The 26411-nt window shown below is 44.7% G+C and overlaps 1 protein-coding gene across 1 annotated transcript in view; it reads right to left on the bottom strand.

Annotated features, from left to right (window-relative positions):
- Window positions 1-14924: 14924 nt before the first annotated feature.
- CD38 (CD38 molecule) overlaps window positions 14925-26411 on the bottom strand; it is a 53450-nt gene continuing 41963 nt past the window's right edge. Inside the window, exons 5-8 of the mRNA XM_052642276.1 lie at window positions 22758-22831; window positions 21251-21337; window positions 20502-20588; window positions 14925-14954 (exon numbers count right to left, since the gene is read on the bottom strand). Coding sequence (XP_052498236.1) covers window positions 14936-14954; window positions 20502-20588; window positions 21251-21337; window positions 22758-22831 — 267 coding nt within the window. The 3' untranslated portion in view covers window positions 14925-14935. The remainder of the gene's footprint in view (window positions 14955-20501; window positions 20589-21250; window positions 21338-22757; window positions 22832-26411) is intronic.

The following is a 26411-nucleotide window of genomic DNA, read 5'->3' as shown; positions in this document are numbered from 1 at the left end:
GGCCACCTGTCTATTTAGAACATATTCTTAACTGAGAATATTTGGTCTTCAGTTCAGAGAGAAAATTCAATATATCCTCACTCTAAGACTAAAAGGACAAAATGTAGGCACATTTTTTAGATAAATATTATTATTCGTTATTATATTAATAATATTATATTGTGATATTGTATAATCCTTCCAGTACAGCATATATTATTATTGAGTTGGTCAGAACAAAATTTCTGGTCAACCCAATGTCAATATTATTCTATATTATTATTAATTTAAATATATTCTATTATTAATAATATAGAATATACTATTAAGTCTCCAAAATCCATTTGTTTTGGTTGTTTTTTTTCTGTGCATGGCTCAAGTAAGCGTATTTTATTAATGTCTTTCGGCAAAAATTTTTTTGATTGAACTCAAACAAGAGTACCTGCCTAATGGGCAATTGAAATATGGACGTATTGCTACATAATCTTTTCCAGGAGTTTATAAGTTTCTGCCAAGCCAGAATAAAGGGTGAGAGGTAAAGATAAGCTGACACTTTTTAAAATTATGAGTCTGGCCATTATGGTGATTCCACGCCAAGGCACATCTGACCTGCTCTAACGTGGGGTAACCTCAGACACGGAAGTGGGGATCTCTCCACAGAGATAAAGTGGAGATCCCTTTAACAGTGTTTCCGATTTTCTCTGGTCTTGGAACAAACAAGAGTATAGCAAGGACTTTAGGGAAAACAAGAGTGTTCATGGTTTTCCTTGGGAGAAAAGCTATGACAAACCTAGGCAGCATATTAAAAAGCAGAAACTTCACTTTGCTAACAAAGGTCCTTATATTCAAAGCTATGGCTTTTCCAGTAGGCATGTGCAGATGTAAAAGCTGGACCATGAGGAAGGCTGAGGGCCAAAGAATTGATGCTTTCGAATCATGGTGCTGGAGAAGATTCTTGAGAGTCCCTTTTACAAAGAGATCAAACCAGTCAATCCTAAAAAAAATCAACCCTGAATATTTATTGGAAGGACTGATGAAGCTGAAGCTCCAATATTCTGGCCACCTGATGTGAAGAGCTGACTCATTGGAAAAGACTCTGATGCTGGGAAGATTGAAGGCAAAGGGAGAAGGCGATCCCAGAGGATGAGATGGTTGGATAGCATCACCGATTCCATGGACATGAGTTTGAGCAAACTCACGAAGACCGTGAAGGACAGGGAAGCCCGACATCCTGCAGTCCATGGGGTCACAAAGAGTCAGGCATGACTTAGCCACTGAACAACAACAACTATTACTAGGAAGAGTGAATTGCATAGCTTTGAAGAATGCTAATTCCTCATTCACTCTCAACTCATTTGAGATGTAAATAATTTAGGTGAAAATTCACGAGGAAAAGGGCCTGCATTCTCACAGCACCAAACCCTCACATTCTACTGCCCTGGTCCCCAAAGTTTCAGGGCTGGTGCGGCATTTAAAGGGAACATACCTGTGAGCTGAGATGAAAAAACCCAGAGAAGAAAAGAGGGAGGATTTGCCGGCCTCTCCGCCCCTTAGTGGGCTTCCTTGGTGGCTCAGACGATAAAGCGTCTGCCTGCAATGCGGGAGACTCGGGTTCGATTCCTGGGTCGGGAAGATCCCCTGGAGAAGGAAATGGCAATCCACTCCAGCACTCTTGCCTGAAAAATCCCATGGACAGAGGAGCCTGATAGGCTACAGTCCATGGGGTCGCAAAGAGTCGGACACGACTGAGCGACTTCACTTCACTTCATCGCCCCCTAGTGGCCCAGGATAAAATGAGTCATTCATCATTTATCACCTCAGCAGCAGCAGCAGAGTTTGCGAAAACTGGGGAACAGTGAAGAACAGGAAAGCCTAGCATGCTGCAGTCCATGGGTTCGCACAGAGTTTTTTTTAGCAGAATTATTTTTAGCAATAGTTGACAATCAAAGACATTGAACCTGGGTCAGTAAGCACGGTGGCTGGACATTAAAGTCAGATGGTCCAAGTTCTAAGCCCATATTTTTAGCTATTGTCCTTAAAGAGATAGGGCTTTCCTGTTAGCTCAGCAGGTAAAGAATCTGCCTGCAATTCAGGAGACCCCGGTTAGATTCCTGAGTCAGGAAGATCCGCTGGAGAAGAGATAGGCTACCCACTCCAGTATTCTTGGACTTCCCCTGGTGGCCCAGTTGGTAAAGAATCCGCCTGCAATGCAAGAGATTCCCAGAAAGGTTACCCACTCCAGTATTCTGGCATGGAGAATTCCATGGACTGTATAGTCCATGGGGTCTCAAAGAATCGGACACGACTGAGTGACTTTTGCTCACTTAAGATGCTTTTGAACTGTGGTATTGGAGAAGACTCTTGAGAGTCCCTTGGACTGCAAGGAGATCCAACCAGTCCATTCTGAAGGAGATCAGCCCTGGGATTTCTTTGGAAGGAATGATGCTAAAGCTGAAACTCCAGTACTTTGGACACCTCATGGGAAGAGTTGACTCATTGGAAAAGACTCTGACGCTGGGAGGGATTGGGGGCAGGAGGAGAAGGGGATGACAGAGGATGAGATGGCTGGATGGCATCACTGACTTGATGGACGTGAATCTGAGTGAACTCTGGGAGTTGATGATGGTCAGGGAGGCCTGGCGTGCTGTGATTCATGGGGTCGCGAAGAGTCGGACACGACTGAGTGACTGAACTGAACTGAAGGAAATAACTGTGTGGTAGAAGCACAGATATGTAAATAGATCATTTCTATTTACCCCTCTGTCCATGGAGACATTCAGTGAGCATTTATTAACCATCTACTATATGCAGATAGATGCTAGCCCCCAAGGATACAAAATCCAGGGAAAGGTCAGGGCCCCAGAGTGCAGAGAACATGAGTTCGATCCCTGGACAGGGAACTAAGATTCCACATGCAGTGAGGCAGCTAAGTCCGTGTGCCACAACTACTGAAGCCCATGAGCCTAGCACCCACGGTTCTTAACAAGGGGAACCACTGCAGGGAGAAGCCCACCCACCACAACCAGGAGAGCAGCCCCTACTCCCCACCACTGCAGGAAGCCTGTGCAGCAACGGAGACCAGCACAGTCAAAAGCAACAAATATTGAAAAGTATCTAGAATCATGAGAGAGCTCGGTGAAGAAATGACTTTGGAAGTCAGACATACAGGTATGAAGGCCAGCTCTGCCCCTAATTGCTTTTTGTATAAGTCATTAAACTTCTCAGAGCTTCAGTTTCCTCATCTGTAGAATGGGGATAGCAATCTACTTCATTGATCATGGTGGAAGCTAAATGGTATGATAGTTAACTTTATGTATCAACTTAGCAAGTCACCTAACAGAAGCAGAAGATATTAAGAAGAGGTGCAAGAATACACAGAACAACTATACAAAAAAGATATTCATGACCCAGCTAAAAACAATGCTGTGATCACTCACCGAGAGCCAGATATCCTGGAGTGTGAAGTCAAGTGGGCCTCAGGAAGCATCACTACATGCAAAGCTAGTGGAGATGATGGAAGTCCAATTGAGCTATTTCAAATCCTGAAAGATGATGTGAAAGTGCTGCACTCAATATGCCAGCAAATTTGGAAAGCTCAGCAGTGGCCACAGGACTGGAAAAGGTCAGTTTTCATTCCAATCCCAAAGAAGGGCAATGCCAAAGAATGCTCAAACTACTGCACAATTGCACCCATCTCACATGCTAGCAAAGTAATGCTTAAAATTTTCCAAGCCAGGCTTTAGCAGTATGTGAACCATGAACTTCCAGATGTTCAAGCTGGATTTAGAAAAGGCATCGGAACCAGAGATCAAACTGTCAATATCTGTTGGATCATAGAAAAAGCAAGAGAATTCCAGAAAAACATCTACTTCATTGACTATGCCAAAGCCTTTGGCTGAGTGGATTAGAACAAACTGTGGAAAATTCTGAAAGAGATGGGAATACCAGACCACCTTACCTGCCTCCTGAGAAATTTGTATGCAGGTCAAGAAGCAACAGGTAGAACCAGACATGGAACAACAGATTGATTTCAAATTGAGAAAGGAATGCGTCAAGGCTGTATATTGTTACCCTGCTTATCTAACTTATATGCAGAGTACATCATGAGAAATGCCTGGCTGGATGAAGGACAAACTGGAATTAAGGTTTCTGGAAGAATTATCAATAACCCCAGATACTCAGATGACACCACCCTGATGGCGGCAAGTAAAGAGGAACTAAAGAGCTTCTTGATGAAGGTGAAAGAGAAGAGTGAAAAAGCTGCCTTAAAACTCAGCGTTCAAAAAAACAAAGATCATGGCATCCAGTCCCATCACTTCATGGCAGATAGAGGGGGAAACAATGGGAACAGTGACAGACTTTATTTTCTTGGGCTCCAAAATCATTGCAGATGGTGACTGCAGCCACGAAATTAAAAGACGCTTACTCCTTGGAAAAAAAGGTATGACAAACCTAGATAGCATATTAAAAAGCAGAGACATTACTTTAGCAACAAAGTTTCATATAGTCAAAGCTATGGTTTTTCTAGTAGTCATGTATGGATGTGAGAATTGGACTATAAAGAGAGCTGAGCACCAAAGAATTGATGCTTTTGAACTGTGGTGTTGGAGAAGACTCTTGAGAGTCCCTTGGGCTGCAAGGAGATCAAAGCAGTCCATCCTAAAGGAATCAGTCCTGAATATTCATTGGAAAGACTGATGCTAAAGTTGAAGCTCCAATACTTTGGCCGCCTGATATGAAGAACTGACTCATTGGATAAGACTTTGATGCTGGGAAAGATTGAAGGCAGGAGGAGAAGGGGACGCAGAGGATGAGATGGTTGGATGGCATCACCGACTTCATGGGCATGAGTTTGAGCGAGTTCCGGGAGTTGGTGATGGACAGGGAAGCCTGGTGTGCTGCAGTCCATGGGGTCACAAGGAGCTAGACACAACTAAGTGACTGAACTGAACTGAGCAGGTCACTTTGTCCAGCCTTTTGGTCAAACATTATCTTGATGTCTCTGAGAGGCTGTTTGTTTTGTTTTGTTTTTTTTTTTTTCAGATGAGATTAACATTGAAATCTGTGGGCTGTAAGTAAAGCAGATTACCCTTTATAATGCGGGTGAGCCTCATCCGAAAAGTTGAAAGCCTGAGGAGTAGAACGAAGACTGACCTCTGCTGAACAAGAGGGAATTCTGCCAGCAGGTGACCTTCAAACTAGAACTGGACCATTATCTCTTCTGGGTCTCAGCCTGATGGCCCTCCCTGCAGATTTTGGACTTACTAGCCTTCATAATCACACAAACCAACCTCCTAAAATCCTTCTCTATCTATCTATCCTCTATCTATCTATTACCTGTCTCTCCATCTATTACCTGTTAGTGATCTATTTATCGTCTATCTATCATTCATCTACTTATCTATCTAATCATCTATCATTACCCGTCTATCTAATCTATCATCTATCCATCTTCTATCTATCTATCCATCAATTTAACCATCTCCCATGTGGCTCAGATGGTAAAGAATCTGACTGCAATGCAGGAGATCCAGGTTTGATCCCTGAGTTGGGAAAATCTCCTGGAGAAGGGAATGGCAATCCATTGTAGAATTCTTGCCTAGGAAATCCCATAGACAGGGAACCTGCCAGGCTACAGTCCATGGGGTCACAGAGTCGGACACAACTGAGCGACTGACAATCTCCTCCTCTATCTGTCTACCTACTCATGGTTCTGTTTCTCTGCACAACCCCAGCTAATACAAATGGTATGATTCATGAAGGCCCCTGACATATACCAGGGGCTCAATGGGTAATAGGTTTATCCCTGCATCCCCAGAGACCCTCAGGCTCTTCATTGCACCGTAGGAAGATGGTAGCCCCCAAAGGCGCTAGGATTTGTCCACTCCCTCAAAGTTCTGAGATCAACCAGGTAATCCACTTTGAGTTTCACAACTTAAGGCATGGAACATCTCCATGACTGGAGCGACCATTTCATTTTCTACAAAGACTCCTCTTGAAGGGACTTCAGAGTTTATCTGATCCATAAATGTATAAGGTGTTGATCTGAGAGCCAATATGGGTTGTTTTTTTTTGTTTTTCTGACACAAGGTTTTTTGTTTGTTTGTTTTGTTTTGTTTTCTTATTTATTAGTTTAAGATTTGAAAAGTGTCACATAAGCCTGGACTTCTGGTTTCTCTTGAGGAATTGGAAGTTCAGAGGACTTCAGGCAGGCCTGCACTCTTGCCTGGCAACGTTCGGACTGCAGCTGAGAGATCACCACCAGGATAGACAGGATACAGGTCCTGAGGGCATTTTACTAATTTATGTTTCCAGTCGATATCTGCAGACGTTCGAGTCTGTGACTCGACATGTCTTCCAGCTCCTTCAATTAGAAAAGCCAAAACAGAGACCCAGAAAGGTCTGGTGTACTTGCAGAAGGTCATGGAGCTGTGATTTTTCAGAAGAGGGTCTAGAACCCAGATCTTGCTTCCCAACCCCCTTAAAATATGCTCTATGCCAAGTGAGCACAAATCCTTTTATTGACGAATTAGGTGATTCCAAAGCTTTTCCTGTTAAGACAATTATTTCAGTTATCGGATCAAGTTTAGTGTTAAAATGAATGCTGTTCTTTAAAATGGAGTAGATTATGACTTGTCTTCCTCATCTCTGTGATTATAAGCACAATTTGGGGTCAGATCACACCTAACTCTTCCATTATTGTGGGCAAATTTGTCACCTTTCGTGCAGGGAGCCAGCGAGAGGAACTTCACCCATGGCAAAAGTCGTGAGGAACGAGGCTTGGCATACGCAAAGGTGTGATCAAGCCTCAGGAAACCCCCTGTTCCTGAGCATCTAACCCCACAACCAGAGTCTGTTTTATGCTCTCACCTACACCTCTGACTTTACGGGGGGCTCTCCCCCATAACCGTTTCTCTCGGAGAAGGAGTAAACATGCAGCTCCAAGACAATAAAAATTCTTGGGCGTGACAAGAGTGTTTCAGCTTACGGACTCCTCTGAAGGTTATCTAGCCCACCTGTATAGGTTCGTCTGGCCACATGTGATTGTTTACAGCCTCCCAATCTGAGAGGCACGAGATGTTTTAGACTTACTAAAGGCAAATTCTTTGGGGGAGTTACAAATTATTAGTATAGTGGGTTGGTTAGGAATTATATTGGTGAAGGGTTTTTCATTAGTTGTGTCAATAATTGCTGCTAATTCCCTGCTCTGGGTGGGAGAAGGATGTCTCAGGTCAAACCTCTCTGCTGACAGATTAGCTTGTGTGTCAGGATTATCCATACTCCTGCCACTACGCACATGATTGTTTACTACCTCTCAACCATAAACAGCACAGAGAATTTTGGAGTATTTTGAGAGTCTTAATTAGCATAGGGCTTTTTCTTCTTGTTGAGTCAATGATTGCCGCCAGGCCTCCATATCCTTAGGCACCTGGGAATATATTAATCAATGTATTTGGAACATAGAAAAGGAAATATAGTAGTTTTAAGGTTAGCAATACTAGACTTTTTGAGTTAATGGATTTTCTCTTTTGATATAGATCACTGTACTTTATTATAAATCACTGTGTCCTTGTTATGTAAAAATGTAACTTTGTCACTATCTTAAGACTAAATAGATCTTAAGGGGAACATTGGTGAAAGGATTTTCATTTGTTGGGCTGATGTTTGCTGCTAAATCTCCATGTTCCCTACCCTTATAATGAATATAACTAGCATATAGGAAGAAATAAGTATTAACATTTAGGCATATAGGAGAAATAAGTATTAACCTTTAAGACTAATCATGTTAACCTTGGGTTAAATAAATTTCTTTCTTGATTGTAACTCACTACACCCTCACCCTATAGGAATGCAACTTTATTTGGAGGGTGGTGCCTGGTTTAAGAAAAAACACCTTTGGAAGAAATAAGTTTTTTGGTTATCAGAAAGAAAGGATCATAAAATGTCAGCAGGTCTCACTCATGGCCAGAAGATGATGTAATATCCCTAAGACCTTTTTTTTATACATTTATGTGAAGCACCTGATTTTGATAAAGGTCAGGACTGCTGACCCCCGCGTGACTCTGTATTCATCCCTATGTGTAACAAAAGGTATATAAGCAAACCCCAAAATAAAGAAATCGGATCAGTTTCTGGAAAGACTGATTCCCCCATGTCGCTTCTTTCTTGCTCCTGTTTTTCTGGCTGAATTCCCATCTGGAGCATGGATGCTATTCCATGTAATCCAAGTTATTCAGCCTCTTTTTCTCCACTAATCTTCCTACTACTATACTATCCGTTTCTAATCTATCTCTATATCTGTAATTAAATATGTATTTTTTCAAAGACGCCGACTCCGTCCCCCCACCTTCGAATCACCCTGGATCCACCGGGGCTGGACCCCGGCACTTTTGTTAACAGTTGTACAAATCACAAAGTGCAATGGTGAAAACTAAAGGAAATAGTTCATGTAAACTGCTGAGTACCAGGTCTGGATTATAGCAAACATTCAACATATGTTGTAGAATTAGGTCCTCAGAGAAAATTAAATATGACAAAATAGCAATGTAGCTAAACAATATTACATCTGCAAATATGTATAAGTTCACAGTGATCCCATCAACTCAAACTCAACACCTCATTCGTCTTCTCTCAATTTATACATTCATTCTTTGCAGTCATTTGGTCTAACCTGCAAAACATCATACATGTCAAAACGAACTATTGATTAGAGTTAAAGATAGATTTGTGGTTATTTTCATCCTTAGAATATATTCCAATAATACTGCACAGTCAGTATATTATGTTCAAACAAGACTTGAGTCCATTTCTTGTGCCTGGGTAGTTGATTTATCAATAAGATGTACACTAGGGTCAGTTTGTTGCTTGTTTGTATTGATTTTAAGATCTGCTTTATTTCATCCTTTATGATATAATTTTGGTTTTTAATATGCTATACTTGTTTCAACCAGTAAGGACTAGGATCACGGAAATAAAGTGATGGAAAAGAGTTGTCTGTCTCTAAAACTTTAGAGGTGGAGATGGTAGAGGAAACATACATGTAAACAGCAGGCATGCTAAGTCGCCTCGGTGTGTCCGACTCTTCGCCATCCCATGGACTGTAGCCCACCAGGCTCCTCTGTCCACGGGATTTTCCAGGCAAGAAGACTGGAGTGGGTTGCCAATTCCTCCTCCAGGGGGTCTTCCTGACCCAGGGATCAAGTCCGCACCTCTTACAACCTGGCAGGCAGGTTGTTTGCCACTAGTGCTACTAGGGAAGCCCAGTGCGTCACTATAAACCATGTCCTGGAGGTAGGGAGGAGGCGGAAGGGTCGTAGTGGTTTCACTGGTAGATGTGCTGTGCTTGGTCATTGTCGCGTTCGACTCTGCGACCCCATGGACTGTAGCCCACCAGGTTCCTTTGTTCATGGGATTCTCCAGGCAAAAATACTGGAGAGGGTTGCCATGCCTTCCTCTAGGGGATCTTCCCAACCCAGGAATTGAACCCGGGGCTCCTGCATTGCAGGCAGATTCTTCACCAGCTGAGCTACAAGGGAAGCCCTCTTGTGGCTGACTGGTAGATAATGGGGGCTTAAGAAAGCTTGCTGAATGAATCAGTGAGTCAATGAGTCAATTTATCATTTGGTGTGTGACTCAGTGGTAAAGAACCAGCCTGCCAATGCCGGAGACACAATTTCGGTCTCTGGGTCAGGAAGATCTTCCAAGAGTGGAAGCCAGCTCTTAGTGAAAGGTCTTAGGAGGATCTCTGTCCAGTCCTTTCAGGTGGGCAAGTAGTACCCACCTAGGATGACTCAAAGCCTACCTAGGATGAGAGAGTGTGGCTGACCCAGCTGGTTGTCAAGAGAGCCATTCCCTGCCCTCTCCTCCCCTGTCCATGAGGTCTCTGGGTCTCAGCTTCCAAACAAAGTAGGCTTGTCAAGCAATTTACTCTAGAATGAAAACAGATTCCAACAGTATTTTTTGAATTTAAAAAACTAAACTTGATGGTACTCTATGTGTCAAGCACTGTTTTTTTTAAAATTATTTTATTTATTCTGCCATATATCAATATGAATCAGCCATAGGTATATGTGGTATGTGTTCATAGCCTGCCTCTTGAACCTCCCTCCCACCTCCCAGCCCAAGCACTGTTTATACACACACACACACACACACACACACACACACACACACACACAGAGGCCATGCAGCTAACAGGATCTTAGCTTCCTGACAGGGGATTGGACCCAGGCCATGGCAGTGAAAGCACCAAGTCCTAACCCCTGGACCACCACCTCAAGAGCTAGTCTGAGAACTGTGCAGCTATCATCTCGCTTAAAGCTCAAACAACCCAAAGAGCTGGGCACCACAATCACTCTATTTTACAAGTAGAAAAACTGAGCTTTGTCTAGGCATTCTATGCCCCTCAGGATCCGACATCAGCTGGATCTGGTGACCGTGAACGTGAGGCCGGCGTGGGAGGCGAGGGCCACGCTCTGTGTGCTTCGGCATGCACCACCCCCTTCAGTTATTTCTGGTCCCAGAAGCAACAGCGGCCACATCTGGCAGTGACAAAGTGACGGCTGAGTGTCACTGGGGCAAGATGACCCCTCGACCTGACCTGTCTGTGGAGCCCTTTGCAATGTTGCCCTTTTAAAACAAAGAAAGTGTAAAGAAAGTGAAGTCGCTCAGTCGTGTCTGACTCTTTGCGACCCCATGGACTGTAGCCTACCAGGCTCCTCTGTCCATGGGATTTTCCAGGCAATAGTCCTGGAGTGGCTTGCCATTTCCTTCTCCAGGGGATCTTCCCAACCCAGGGATCGAACCCGGGTCTCCCGCATTGTAGACAGACGCTTTACCATCTGAGCCACCAGGGAAGTCCTTTTAAAAAATATTACTTATTTATTTGACTGTGGCAGGTCTTGGTTTGGCACGCGGGATTTGTTGCAGATTTTCTAGTTGGGGCTCAAGGACCTAGTAGCTGGGGCATGTGGGCTTAGTTGCTCCGTGGCATTTGGGATCTTAGTTCCTAGACTAGGGATCGAATCCACATCCCTGCTTTGCAAAGTGGAATTTTAACCACTTGACCACCGGGGAAGCCCTGGAAGGTTGCTCTTGACTAAGTGGCTTCCAAACTGTTCTCCTACCCTCCTGGAAAACCTGCCAGTCTCTGAGCTTCCCTAGAAAATGTATTTCTGGCCGGAGCTGTATTCAGTTGTTGCAGCTAAGGTCACTGGTTGATACACATGTTTGACGAACCTTCTTCGGTTTCTCTTCTCTGCAGGTCTGCAGTGGTTCACGATTCCAAACATTGCTTCACAGTTATGTTCCTTATGAATAGTCACACATTTCACTATCTCATCACATCGACTCCTGGGAGGTCTCAAGTGAGGTTTCTTAACAGGGCAAAGGTGTGTCATCATATGATTCTCCAAACTTCCAAGCTGAGATTCTTGCTGGAAAGCAAAGAGCACTATTTATTCTTCGATGTCTCTGATGGCATAGAGGAATGGTGAGGGCTTATCAGGTCTTCAACAGACTATGTGCACCCCTCTGAGCATCTATTCCAACCTCCCCCATCCCCAAGACATCCACAATGATCGTCCATCCTCTCTCCGGCTGCCCGACTCACTTAACCTTGGGGTGGGGTTGGCGAGCGGCCATGTTGTCTTTGGAAGAGCATCTCCAGCTTGTTTGATTCTTCCTCCAACCCCATAGACAACTGTGGCAGGTTTTTTCCCCCAGCTTTATTGAGGTATGATTGACGAATAAATCTTGACATATATTTAAGGTGTACAATGTGACGTTTCGGTTTACATATACATTGCTCAATGATGATCACAATTAAGCTAATTAACACATTCATCATCTTGCATAGTTACCTCTGTGTGTGTGTGTGTGTGTGTGTGTGTGTGTGTGGTGAGAAAACTTGATATTTATTTTGTTGTTGTTGTTCAGACGCTCAGTCATGTCCGACTCTTTGTGACCCCATGGACTGCAGCACATCAGGCTTCCTTGTCTACCACCAACTCCGGGAGTTTGCCCAAACTCATGTCCCTTGAGTTGGTGATGCCATCCAACCATCTCATCCTCTGCCATCCCCTCCCACCTTCAATCTTTCCCATCATCAGGGTCTTTTCCAATGAGTCGGCTCTTCGCATCAGGTGGCCAAAGTATTGGAGTTCAGCTTCCCTAGTCACTGCGTCTCCAGAACTTTCTCATCTTATAACCAGAAGTTTACAACACCCTTTGACCAGCATTGCCCTGTTCCCCACCCCTCCGGCTCTGATAGCCACCTTTCCACTTGTTATTACTGTGAGTTTGACTTTCTTAGATTCCATGCATAAGTGAGGGCAAGCAGTTTTTCCAGACACAATGGTTTTTAAAAGAATAAATCCACAAAGTCCTTTATTATTTAGTATTTGTATAATTCATTGATATCTGTTGTAAATATATTCCAAACTGGAGAGTCACAGATGTTCATGACCCTTCTCCCTGGGTCACTTGTCTCTTAATCCCACTGTTTTCACTACCTTGGGCTGTTTGCACTTTGCTTAAATGATTTTTTAAAAAAGCATGATGCGTCAATTTGAATTAAGTTCAAGGATAAACACTGTGTTAGGGATCAATTCAAATCCTTCTGTGTTTTGTGAGTGTGATCTGAGGGCCAGCTAACCACTGCCTCTTGGGGTAGCACCCAGAAACTGAGTCCCTGATGGATTGATATAAAAAACATATATTCAAATGATGGCTAACACTGTTCACAATAGCTAACACAAAGAAGCAACCTAAACGTCCATCAGCAGAGGAATGGATGAAGATGTCGTATGTCTATGCAAGGGAATATCACTCAGTCGTTAGAAAGCATGTGAAGTAACGCCATCTGCAGCGCCGCGGATGGGCCTGGAGATGCGTCACACTGTGAGAAGGAAGGCAGACGAGAAAGAGGCATATCGTAAGTTACTGGGGACAGGTGCGGGGAGGGAGAGCTAGGGAGCTTGGGGTTGACCTGTTGTTGTTTAGTCCCTCAGTTGTGTCTGACTCTTTCGGGACCCCATGGACGGTGGCCAGCCCAGCTCCTCTGTCCATGGGATTTTCCAGACAAGAGTACTGGAGTGGGTTGCCATTCCCTTCTCCAGGGGAATCTTCCTGTCTCGAGGACTGAACCCATGACTCCTTCATTGCAGACAGATTCTTTACCACTGAGCCACTTGGGAAGACTACCGCTCTATTTAAAATGGATAACCAACAAGGTCTTACTGTGTATAACATAGGGAACTCTGCTCGATGTTATGTGCCAGCCTGGATGGGAGGGCAGTTTTGGGGAGAATGGATACATGTATACGTGTGGCTGAGTCCCTTCACGGTTCAGCTGAACTGTTAAAACATTGTTAATCGGCTATGCTCCAATAGGAAATAAAAAGTTTAAAAAACGATGGTTAATGTAGCAAAAAGAAGTTAACTGCTTCATTATTTAAAAACTGTGGGAAAATGTTAGGCTAGCATTGCATGTATAAAATGCTGTCTTCTTCTAATACCTTTTTATTTTTTGATTGATTTTTATTGGTGTGCAGTTGCTTTACAATGTTGTATTCATTTCTGCTGCAGAGCAAAGTGAATCAGCCATACATATACACATATTCCCTCTTTTTTAATATCTTAGCTTTTACTTATGTGAAGCTGCTATATAACACAGGGAACCCAGTCTGGTGCTCTGTGACAACCTAGAGGGATGGGATGGGGGTGGGGGTTGGGAGGCAGGCTCAGAGGGAAGAGACATAGTTATGACCAACTCCAGCTATCCTATGGCAGAAATCAACACAACATCGTACAGCAATTATCCTCCAGTTAAATAAATAAATACAAATGCCTTTTAAAGTTATGCTGTAGGTTTATTTTAACATTTTGCCTCATACAATTTTAACTTGCCATACAAGACTTGTATTTGTATAAATAACCACGTGCCCTTTAAAAAGCCACAAAAACACAGAGTCATTCTGCACCATGTGGATTCTACCTGAGATGCCCAAGTCACAGTCTTGGGAGTGGTCCTCAGGAGAAACTGCATGCCAGGAAGTAAGTCAGCACAGCTCCCAAGGCATCTCTTCCAGCGGGGAGTGTGCAGGCTTGGGTGAGCTTGTTTCCAGCAAGAGTGGAAAGGCACAGAAAGCTGTCGAGCCGAAAAGAATGTATTTTCCCAAAATATTTGACAGGTACTTGGCTTTGTCTGCCAAGTATGTAAGAGACACAGATGTGGTGCGAAACAGGTCGACACAAACAGGACTAAGAAAGACCTCCTAAATGCAGCATCCCTATGGACTGAGAAAAATGTGTGTACACATGTATACATATACACCATATGTGCATATGTGTATCCTTCCAACTATCAGAACTGTGTTTGAAAGTGTGCCTCAAATGTTGTCAAGTCATCAACCATTAGAGAAGGAAACTAGTGATCCTTAGGGAGCTGGAAAAGGGAAAGGAGGCTACGGTTCATTCCCAGAGCCTTTGGGTGAATATGGTGGGGCGTAAAATTTGGGATAGGGACAGGATGTTTCTAGAGCACCCAGGAATGGAGTGGGGAGATAAGGCATAGCAGGTTTAGGAGTAAAACAGGAGGTTTGGTGAGCAGTCAGCAGTTTGGTAGAGATGTCGCTTATAAGAAGAGGGAAATAGAGGATCTACTTGCGGAAAAAGTCCTTAGGGCTAGACACACACGATTTAGTCACTGAGTCGTATCTGACTCTTTTGACCCTGTGGATTGGAGCCCGCCAGACTCCTCTGTCCACGGGATCTTCCAGGCAAGAATACAGGAGTGCATTGCCATTTCCTCCTCCAGGGGATCCTCCCAACCCAGGGATCAAACCAGTGTCTCCTGCATTGCACGTGGATTCTTCGCCAGCTGAACCACCAGGGAAGGCCCATGATGCACGGTCAACGGCAAAGATGCAAAATCAGAACTACAGGGAGAGCGGAGTCACGGACGAAGCATCATGCTAATGGAGACACAAAGGTGGTGAGAAGCAAATAGCACCTCAGCCCCCGGCCGCCTCCAGGGCCCTCAGGGCGCTCTGCAGCAGGCGTGACAACCTGGGGACCAGCCTCCTCTTTGGTGTCCACCAGCTTTGACCTTAAGCACTCAGACGAGTCTTCCTGAGGGGAAGATTCTCACAAACTGATTTTTACTCTATCCATTTCATCACTGAAAGGAGATGTTAAGGACAAAACTTTCCTGACACAGGGAGCCACCTCATGGGGTATCCTGGTACACAAGGAAGGTACATTAAAGGACCCGGAACTCAGCAAGCTAGCCCAGCAATAAGGCAGAGTCTTGAGAAGAAAAACAGCTGGGTTACCCAGTGGATTAGCAGGGACCTATTTCTGCAGGTAGGCAGGAGGCAAGATTGCACCTTAACCAGAACTGGTCCCTAGCACCTATTTGCATGTCCAGCCAAGACCACATCCCATGAGAAGGCGGAGAACCGGCTGGTGAAGAACCCCTGCGCTGGTGGCGGTGGCGGAAGCTGCAAGAACTCCCGACGGGAACTGGACTGTCAATCAAAGGGCAGGCAGAAGGGCATCTACGATGTTCTAGTGACTTCTTACATACGACTCACTGTGTTAGACTGTCAGTTTCTGTCCTCTTCTTCAGTGTTCACGACACTCTGATGTGGGTAAATTTATAATCCTTATTTAAGTGACAAACAAGCTGAAGTTCAGAGAGGTTAGGTATTTCATTCTAAAGCACAGACTGATGCCAAAATATGGACCCCGAAACGTCTGACTCCAAAATGTATGCTGTTTTCAACAAACCTACTGGGCTCCCTGAAGGATTTCCGAATGAGTTTATCAATTCTCCACTCAATGCTTCTTCTGTTTTGACAAGAACAACAAAGAAGTAGAAAATATCTGGATGTTTAAAACTTAAGCAACACATTTTGAAGTAACAATTAAATCAGAAAATATTTTTAAATTATGAGGAAAAGAGACGTATCAAAAATTTTAAGAGCTGCAGCTAAGGCAGCGCTCAGAAGAAAAATTATAGTACTAAAATGCACACAGTTTGAGTTCTGCAAACTCAGTGATCTCAATTTCCATCTTAAGAAGCTGAATAAGGAAATGCAAAGAAATTAGACTCTCTCTATCTCTAACAATACAGAGAAAAGTAAAACCTAAATAAGTAAAATGAGAAAATCAACAAAGTTAAATGTTGGTTCTTTAAGAGTAGTAAAAATGATCATTCCCAAGCAAGACTAATCAAGTAAAATTCAAGTGAGAAACAAACTGTCAGCATCAAGAACACATAAATACATTTTAACTGACTCCTACATAAGACAGGGAGATGAGGAGAAGCAAGGAAGAGGATGAAAAAATGTACCTGCCTAGAAGCCATGCAGAAAAATCACATTTCAGATTCTATTGTATTCAATTTAATCCAACACACATTCATTAGAAGAGAACATAAGGACTATCAATCTAGTATTATCTGCTTAGAAAGGGCAAGCACGTGAATTTTTGAAATAAAGTTGAGTTCAAATTCATTCTCTGCCTTGACCTAAACGTATGACTTCTGGGAAATTATATAAACTTTCTGAACTTATTCTTCTCATTTAACAAATGGAGGATAGTAATATCAACCTCACAGGGCTGTTGGAAGGATTAGAGATAAAACAACAAGCACAGGAGTAACTTACATCCTACAGAATGTAACATGACCCACAGCCATGGCATCTAGAGTTTATCTGTAGGAAAGATTCAAAAATATATCCTGAGGTAAGGTCATTCATTTTGATACGTGACCTTTGCTGAAAAGTCTGGGCATTCATTTTTCTTGACCGGCCAATCGGTTTGGAGAGGTCATTCTTCAACAGAGAGGATGTTACCAACATATTAGCAATATAAAAGAATCATATGAAAAATAAAATAAAAAACTGTATAAAATTTCTACTCTAACTTTATATTATAATTAATTTTTTTTGACTATTAGATCAAGATTAAAACTATGTCAATAGCATAAGTTATTTTAAGATCCTGGAGGAAAAGGTTTCCATCTCTGGTGTTAATTTTATGACAAAAGTTTCCCCCCAAAGTCCCAACTTTCCACCAGCATGTCTCCTGAATCGTGTGTGTTGATCTGTACAGCCAGGGCTCAACCATGCTGACTGACTCATCCGCAAGATAAATCCTCAGAATCTTCCAAGAAACTCGTCCCGGCTATGATGAGAAAGAAGAAAGGTCAAGAGGCAGTACAATACACCCCTTGGTCAACTTGCCAATGAAAGAAAGCCCTTCATTAATAGCAAAAGTATGCACGGACCACTTAGCACCCACACAAGTTTCTTCTGCGGCAGTGACAATGCTGAGAAAGGTCAAGTCCAAGAGGGAAGGACTGAAACCACAGCCCAGTGTAGCTTCATTTCATGTGCAAAGCCGTAGCAATAGATAACTGATGTTTGATGATATGTGGAGACGGGAACGAATGTCTGGCTCACACATGTCACAGAGAGCTGCTGTGAACCTCCGCCGATGGTCAAGAAACAGCAGAAGCAGCAACCAAAGAGGAGAGACCCCATATTTTCCATTGAGGATTGGTTTTCTTCTCTTCAAAAACTTCCTGAGGAAGTATTGGGTCAAAGCATCAGGCAGCAAGAGGTCATAGACACTCCAAAAGAGGGCTGGTTGCCGTCAGCGAGAGGACTCCGATTTTTTGCACAGAATACCTCCTATACTATCAGCAGGTGAATGACTCTAGTTTTCATAAAAATCAAATCACAAAGCAACAGAGTTCAATGGGAGTGGCTGGCACATAGTGGAGGGGGTTGTCTAGTGGGAGTAAAGTGGTTCCTTTAATTGCAGTCAAATCTGATTTTGTTAAATGTGAGTCAAGAAAGAGAGAGAGCCTTAGAAGTAGCTAGCAGCATCCCTGGGCTTCTAGGATGGACCATCTCAGGCTCATCTCTAGCCCTCTGTCGTGACCAGCTGGGCACACTGGCTCTAAGAAGAGTCATCCATCCTCAACAACACTGTGATCTGGGATCCCCCATGTGAATACGTATGTGTGTGTGTGTGTGTGTGTGCGCACACTCAGTCGTGTCTGACTCTTTGAGACCCCATGTCTTATAGCCTGCCAGACTCCTCTGTCCATTCTTGTCTGGAATATTCCAGACAAGAATACTGGAGTGGGTTGCCATTTTCTACTCCAGGGGATCTTCTTGACCCAGGGGCTGGACCCTCATCTGTATGTCTCTTGCACTGGTAGGTGGGTTCTTTATCACTAGTGCCACTCAGAAAACCCACGTGAATACATTCTAGGTGGGAGAAGTATCCTCACCCTCAAGGAAATAACGCTATGGAAGGAGTCTACAGTCGACATCTATATCCATGACATTCATTTTGAGCTCCCCTGCTGCTGCTGCTGCTGCTGCTGCTAAGTCGCTTCAGTCGTGTCCAACTCTGTGCGACCCCACAGACAGAGGCCCACCAGGCTCCCCTGTCCCTGGGATTCTCCAGGCAAGAACACTGGAGTGGGTTGCCATTTCCTTCTCCAGAGACAAGCAAGTTTCTTGCAAAGTCATCAAATTGTTAGATACAACAGTTCGATACAATAGGGAACTGTTAGATACAACAGGGGACCCTGAGGGTCTGGTTATGCTGAATATATCATGATCTCATGGCTGGAGCAAACCAGCAGTGATTTCAAATATGGTGCCCAAGTTTAAGGTCACATGTACTGATGCTTGAGTGACAGGTGCTGGCCTACTATGTAGGCCACTCCACAAGTCCAGGTGGGAAGGTATACTTAATTATTTTTGCAAGGTGAAGGATGAGTGAACTCACCCAGAACCTACAGTTCGGGCCATTCATTTAAAAAAAAAAAAAAAGGGTGAAAGGTTAATGTAAGGAAAGAGACAAAAGTGTTTTGTGAATGACTCACTTAATATTCCCTAATCTTGCCCCAGGTTTTCGTATTCCATTCTCTCAATGCAAAAGACCTTTGAGTAACTCAGACTGGTCAGATGTCTGCCATGTCTCTTCTATGGGTGTCCCTTTGTTCTGTTTTCCCATCTAACTGCTACAGAAAGCTTGTGTTATTCTCTGGCAGTTTCCAGAGAGAAGCCAGCTGGCTGATGGGGAATTCAGGTCATTGGAGAGACAAAGCCTTCAGCGAATGTTCCTTGAATCTGTCCTCTTGCCTTTCTGACACGGTTGGGGGGAAAGGGTGGTGGCAGGGAAGTGATGGGAAGGATTTCAGCTTCGACATTCTTTGAGAAAGTGTTTTTCTCTGCATCTATTCTATGGGAACTGTCTGTCCCGTATCTATCTGTCATATATGGGAAAATTTCCAAAGATGCTTTTGGCACAGATCTCTGCCTGGAGTTAAATATCGACCACACATCTTAAAAATAGTGAGGGGTCTCAGTTATGATAACAGAGTTGTAGGTGATTTTAAAAAACATATACTCGGGGCTTCCCTGGTGGTACAGTGGATAAGAATCCACTTGCCTATCCAGGGGACATGGGTTCGATCCCAGATCTGGGAAGTTCCCACATGCTGTGGAGCAAATAAGCCCTCATGCCGCCAACTACTGAGCCCCGCACACCCTAGAGCCTGGGAGCCACAGCAAGAGAAGCTACTGCCGCATGAAGCCCGCTCACCACAGCTCGAGACAAGCTCACACGGCAACGAAGACCAGCATGGTCAAAAGTAAACAAATAACTAAAATTTTTGAAAACCAGAAAAATATATATATATATCTGTAATTTAAACTTTTCTCCAATAAATATGTGTTACAGGTAAACAGTTTTAAGAGTCTACATTTTTAAATTAGAAAACCATAAAGCTTGCTCTTTATGATTTGAGATTATGGATATACCCTCTACCCTCTAAATCAAGGGTCAGGAAGGCCAAGCTAGGAAGTCTTAGAAATCACCCAGTCCATTCCAGTGTTATAGATGATGGATTGAAGCCCAGAAAGGGCGGTGGGCTTTAAGGAGAATAAATGTGGAGGCTTGAAGTCAGGTCTCCTGTCTGTTGTGAGTGTCTGCTTAAAGCCCCCCTGAGCAGATCTGAGTGTTGGTGTCTAGAGGAGCTAGGCACCCAGGGAGCTGACCTGGGTGTGAGCTGAGCTGTTTGTGTCTGTGTGTAAGCCACGAAGTGTTAGGCATCTACAACTGAGACCCAACCAAAGAAACCTCACCTGAAAGATATGGCAAGTCACAAGGCTTTTATAAATCCTTTGCTTTGGGCAAAATGTGCTTCTACACCCCTGAAAGTCAGGAGCTCTGGGTCATGCCTGTCACATGGGAAAGCAGGAAAGATGCCCTCAAACCTGGGTCACCTTTAGAAGCAAATCACTGCTAGAGTGATTTGCTTGGGGAAGGACAAGGAACAGGGCAGGGGAGTGGACATCAGAAGGCCACTGGCTGGAAATGGCTTCCCGGCTAAGCTGGGAGAGGGGCGGAGTTCACTGAAGGTCACTACCCAGACCGCCGTCAAGGCCAAAGGGAAGAGCGTCTGCATGTGGCGCGAAAGCATCAGTTACCTGAGATTATCCCTGCAGATAAATCTGACATTTCTTTCACTTAAGATGGACCTCAGTTTCGTTATAGAGGAGCCAGAGCATGAGTCACTGGAGGAAAAAAAAAAGAAAGTGTTGAAACAACAAGAGCTCACAAGCATTTCCTTGGAGTCGCTTGGTTTCTTCCAGGAGGTGGGCCCTGGGCAAGGCCCTCAGATGAAGACGTGAAGTGGAGGGAGCTTCAGAGAGCTCACAGGTCCGCAGCAGAGTCAAAGGTGTGAACTAGGTAGAGACCTACCACGGAGATACAATTAAGAGATTGTCAAGTGAGTGAAAGTCACTCAGCCGTGTCCGACTCTTTGCCACCCCATGGACTTAGTCCATGGAATTCTCCAGGCCAGAATACTGGAGTGAGTAGCCTTTCCCTTCTCTAGGGAATCTTCCCAACCCAGGGATCAAACCCAGGTCTCCCACATTGCAGGCAGATTCTTTACCAGCTGAGCCACCAGGGAAGCCCAAGAATACTGGAGTGGGTAGCCTATTCCTTCTCCGGTGGAACTTCCCAACCCGGGAATTGAGCCTGGGCCTCCTGCTGAGCGGATTCTTTACCAGCTGAGCTATGCTGGGATGGGGTACAGGTAGAGGAAGGCCCCATTCATTTCCTGAGCCAGTGTTTTCTCAGCGCATTCATCCCTGTGACTCTGGATTCTTTCACAAGCTGATTCCTGAAATAAGCCTGAGAATTTATAGGAGTACAGAGTAATAACACATACCGGGGAGATTTTCCAGGGTCATGTACCAGCCAAGCCTGTAGTGTAACCATTGGCTTCAAGTTAGGGGCTTCCACCCGTCCAAATATGCTAAGAGAGAAGAGACACAGAACATTGTTAACCCCAGACTGAACTGTTGGAGCACCCACAGCCCCTGTGAAAAGTCATCGGGCTGGGTGTCACTGGTTAGAACCTACCGTTTGGAAGTGACCCATGATTTGCATCAGAATCAGCCACCTTTACTTATTCAGGATGACCCCAAATAAGTAAGATTCCCAAAATAAGGGTCTTCATCTGTACATTGATGCTGATTCTTTACACACTTGCTATTCCAAGAAGATACAATTCTCTTACACTCGCTTAGACCGAGGTAAGGCGCTCACTAGAATCGCAGAATCTCTGCCCACCACCACCTGCTGAATCAGAGCCAGCAGCCCAACAATTCTCAGGCGATCCCCACGCACAGTGAGTTTGAGAGGCGTGTCGTTGAAAGACCCCTCTGTCCTGTTCTGACCCCAGCCCTCAGCTCTCCCCATTAGGCTCCACTACTCCTGTCACAAGCGCCTGGGCCCCTAATATCCGATTACAACATTTTGGAAGGTTCACACTTGCACCCGAAAGCCCGAAAGGTTGGGGTCAGAAGAAGACAAGAGGACAAAGGCTCCCCCTGGACTCAAACAGTAACAGAGGGCAAGGAGGGGCTTCTCTGGTGGTCCAGTGGTTAAGAATCCGCTTGCCGTGCAGGAGACGTGGGTTCAAACCTTGGTTGGGGAACTAAGGTCCCGCATGCCATGCGGGCAACTGCAACTAAGACAGGATGTAGCCAAATAAGTATTAAAAAAAAAAGAGAGGAAAGAAGCAGAATTCATCTGGGGCATCTGGAGTGCCGGGTGGTGGCGCTTTAGTCACTGGGTCATGTCCAGCTCTTGTGGTCCCATGGACTGTAGCCTACCAGGCTCTTCTGCCCACGGAGAGGAAAACAGTGGAGCAGGTTGCCATTTCCTCCTCCAGGGGATCTTCGCGACCCAGGAATTGAACCCATGTCTCCTGTGTCTCCTGCACTGGCAGGCAGATTCTTCACCACTGAGCCACCTGGGAAGCTGTACAGGAGAGAGAGCTGCTGCTGCTAAGTCACGTCAGTCGTGTCCGACTCTGTGCGACCCCACAGACGGCAGCCCACCAGGCTCCCCCGTCCCTGGGATTCTCCAGGCAAGAACACTGGAGTGGGTTGCCATTTCCTTCTCCGACAGGAGAGAGAGCAGGTCTCATAAAGCTAAGAGGAAGAGTTGGACCCCGTGCAAGGACCTTTAGAGAATTTTAAACATCGGAGAAACTGGACAAAAGTGTTGACTTAGAAAGACAAAAATCTTACCATAGAATACAACATTCTACCTTTTGCAGCCCACATATTCAGTCCTGAAGTTTGACATGAAAAGCATATTCTTCTAAAGGCAAAAGAGCCAGTAGGAGACTGTTAGCCCTGACCCACCGGAGGCAAAGGGAAAAGTACCTCATTTCATTAAAGGCGTTCTCGAGCGACCCGTCGAGCACCACCTGGACTGTACCACAGGCACTTTCTGCAAACTTAAAAACAGAAACACCATTCCTCAGCGTGCAGACTTAATGCCAGTCCCCAGCAGGTCCATCCCCAGCAGCTCTTAACATCAGCTGGTGAAAGAGCAGCTGCCCATAGGGTTCTACCTCAGACGGTTCCCCCAAATTCAGTTCAGTTCAGTTCAGTTCAGTTGAGTCACTCAGTCGTGTCCGACTCTTTGCGACCCCATAGACTGCAGCACGCCAGGCCTCCCTGTCCATCACCAACTCCCGGAGTTCACTTAGACTCACGTCCATCGAGTCAGTGATGCCATCCAGCCATCTCTTCCTCTGTCGTCCCCTTCTCCTCCTGCCCCCAATCTCTCCCAGCATCAGAGTCTTTTCCAATGAGTCAACTCTTCCAATGAGGTGTCCAAAGTACTGGAGTTTCAGCTTTAGCATCATTCCTTCCAAAGAAATCCCAGGGCTGATCTCCTTCAGAATGGACTGGTTGGATCTCCTTGCAGTCCAAGGGACTCTCAAGAGTCTTCTCCAACACCACAGTTCAAAAGCATCAATTCTTCAGCGCTCAGCCTTCTTCACAGTCCAACTCTCACATCCATACATGACTACTGGAAAAACCATAGCCTTGACTAGACAGACCTTAGTCGGCAAAGTAATGTCTCTGCTTTTGAATATGCTGTCTAGGTTGGTCATAACTTTTCTTCCAAGGAGTAAGTGTCTTTTAATTTCATGGCTGCAGTCACCATCTGCAGTGATTTTGGAGCTCCCCAAAATAAAGTCTGACACTGTTTCCACTGTTTCCCCATCTATTTCCCATGAAGTGATGGGACCGGATGCCATGATCTTCGTTTTCTGAATGTTGAGCTTTAAGCCAACTTTTTCACTCTCCTCTTTCACTTTCATCAAGAGGCTTTTGAGTTCCTCTTCACTTTCTGCCATAACAGCGGTGTCATCTGCATATCTAAGGTTATTGATATTTCTCCCGGCAATCTTGATTCCAGCTTGTGTTTCTTCCAGTCCAGCGTTTCTCATGATGTGCTCTGCATAGAAGTTAAATATTCAGGGTGAAAATATAGAGCCTTGACGGACTCCTTTTCCTATTTGGAACCAGTCTGTTGTTCCATGTCCAGTTCTAACTGTTGCTTCCTGACTTGCATACAGATTTCTCAAGAGACAGGTCAGGTGGTCTGGCATTCCCATCTCTCTCAGAATTTTCCACAGTTTATTGTGATCCACACAGTCAAAGGCTTTGGCATAGTCAATAAAGCAGAAATCAATGTTTTTCTGGAACTCTCTTGCTTTTTCCATGATCCAGCAGATGTTGGCAATTTGATCTCTGGTTCCTCTGCCTTTTCTAAAACCAGCTTGAACATCTTACTAGAGGGCATATGCTTCCCTCCAGAGTTCTGGAAGCCATTGTTCCAATCTGTGTCTGAACAATGAAGTTCAGCTTCATTGCTGCTAAGTTGGCAGTTCAGAAGGCAGAAGTCCAGATGAGTAAGAACAGCATCATTGCCAGAGAAGGACGGTAACATTGCTTTCCTAACACCACGCACTGTAGACACCATACCTCTTATTCAGTGGGAGCAGACCCGTCAGCAGTAAGAAAGGAAGAAAGACAACAGAAAATGCCAAGGAGAAAGAAACTGTGACAGACGGTGGCCTTGAAGGCTGCATGGGCATACTGAGGAGTGGAGAACAATGAACGAGTGGATATTTTTGAACATGGGGTTGTAGTTCTTCAGGCAACAAAGATTCAGCTGGAATCTTCGCTAGATGCTGGGGAAAATAAGACGAACAAAAGTATGTGATCTACGGAGGGGAAAATGGATACATGTATATGTATGGCTGAGTCCCTTCACTGTTCACCTGAAACTGTCATAACATTGTTTGTTAATCGGCTATATGCTAATACAAAATAAAAGCACTATGCAATCTACTATTTCTTCCAGGAGGCCCACCCAGACCCCCTGGGACTATCTCTGCATCCCCTTCTCACATTATCCAGCTCTAGGGAATTATGATGATGAGTTTAACGTGGGTTTAGCCCCTGGGACTGAGAGTTGTGAGCCTGGCCATTGCACCCATCTCCACAGCGCTGGAGCCTTGCAGCCAGGGTGGGTGCCCAAGGAAAGTCCATGGACGGAGAACAGGGAAGGAGAGCAAGATGCCCAAACACCCTGTGATGGAGAGCAGTGAGGAACCAGCAAAGGCACAACAGAGGAGGACCAAAACCAAGTGCTAGAGGGTGAACAGGATTTCACCTGGTAGGGGTTGAGGCAGGTGCACAGAGAAAGGCCAGGACAGGGCTGCTGTAGTGGGCCAGTGGTTAATAATCTGCCTGCCAGTGCAGGGGACACAGGTTCGATCCCTGATCTGGGAAGATCCCACATGCTGCCAAGCAACGAAACCCATGCACCACAACTTCTGAAGCTCCTGCGGCCAGAGTCTGTGCTCCACAACAAGAGAAGCCACACCAGTGAGAAGTCCTCACACTCAACTAGAGAAAGCCTGGGTGCAGCAGTGATGACCCAGCACAGCCAAAAATAAATAAATCAATAAAAGTATTTTTAAAATAAGCACAAAAGCAGCTTAGAGTGAGGCCAGAAATATATAGACAGAGGGGAAGATAGTATTTCCCAGCGTGAATTCTGGATCGGGAGTCAGACATCTTGGGACAAACAACCACGTTTGCCACTTGCTGCATCTCTTTAGTGGAATGCTTATTTACCTGCACCTCCATTTTGTCATCTGTAAAACGGGTATGATACTCAAGGTGCCTGCTTCACAGAGTTCTTGCAAGGATGCATGATTTTAATCCACATAAAACCCTGAGGACTACACCTAGCACACAGTAAATGGTCTGCAAATGTAGATTATTAAGACTGTTCCAGGAATCTAAGATGGGCCAATACCTGGATCAGAGGATTCAACCAAGCCAGAGGTGCCTGGCAGCCAAAGCTCCAGAAAAAGGCAGAAGCAGGACTCTTCATCTAGAGCCCAAGACCTTCCATGAAAGGTCACAAATTACATGTGAAAGTCTTTGGGCACGTGCTTACGAACATTTTTCTCAGGAAAGAACCCTAAACTTTTGTTTCTAAAAGGAGCTGGGATGCTCCCTTCTCCAAGTGAATTAAAACCAACCACTGATTGATGACCTCCTAAGCTCTTTGGACTCCAAATTCTAGAATTTCATGTGTGGTACTCACCCTTTTGTTTGTTTTTCTTCATAAAGTGAATTATTTTATTTTAATATTTTTAACTGGAGGATAACTGCTTTACAATGTTGGGTAGATTTCACACAGTACAACAACATGCCAGTACCAGTGAAATTGCTCAGTCGTGTCAGACTCTTTGCGATCCCATGGACTGTAGCCTAGCAGGCTCCTCCATCCATGGAATTTTCTAGGCAAGAGTACAGGAATGGGTTGCCATTTCCTTCTCTAGGGGATCTTCCCGACCCAGGGATTGAACCCAGGTCTCCCACATTGCAGGCAGACACTTTACCGTCTGAGCTACCAGGGAAGCCCAAACAACATGAAACAGACATAAATATACATATATCCCCTCCCTCTAGAAACTCCTTCCCATTCTGCCCCCATCCCAC

This window comes from Budorcas taxicolor, chromosome 6 (genome assembly GCF_023091745.1).
Source record: "Budorcas taxicolor isolate Tak-1 chromosome 6, Takin1.1, whole genome shotgun sequence".
NCBI lineage: Eukaryota > Metazoa > Chordata > Mammalia > Artiodactyla > Bovidae > Budorcas > Budorcas taxicolor.
This window is presented reverse-complemented; position numbering and strand designations above follow the sequence as displayed.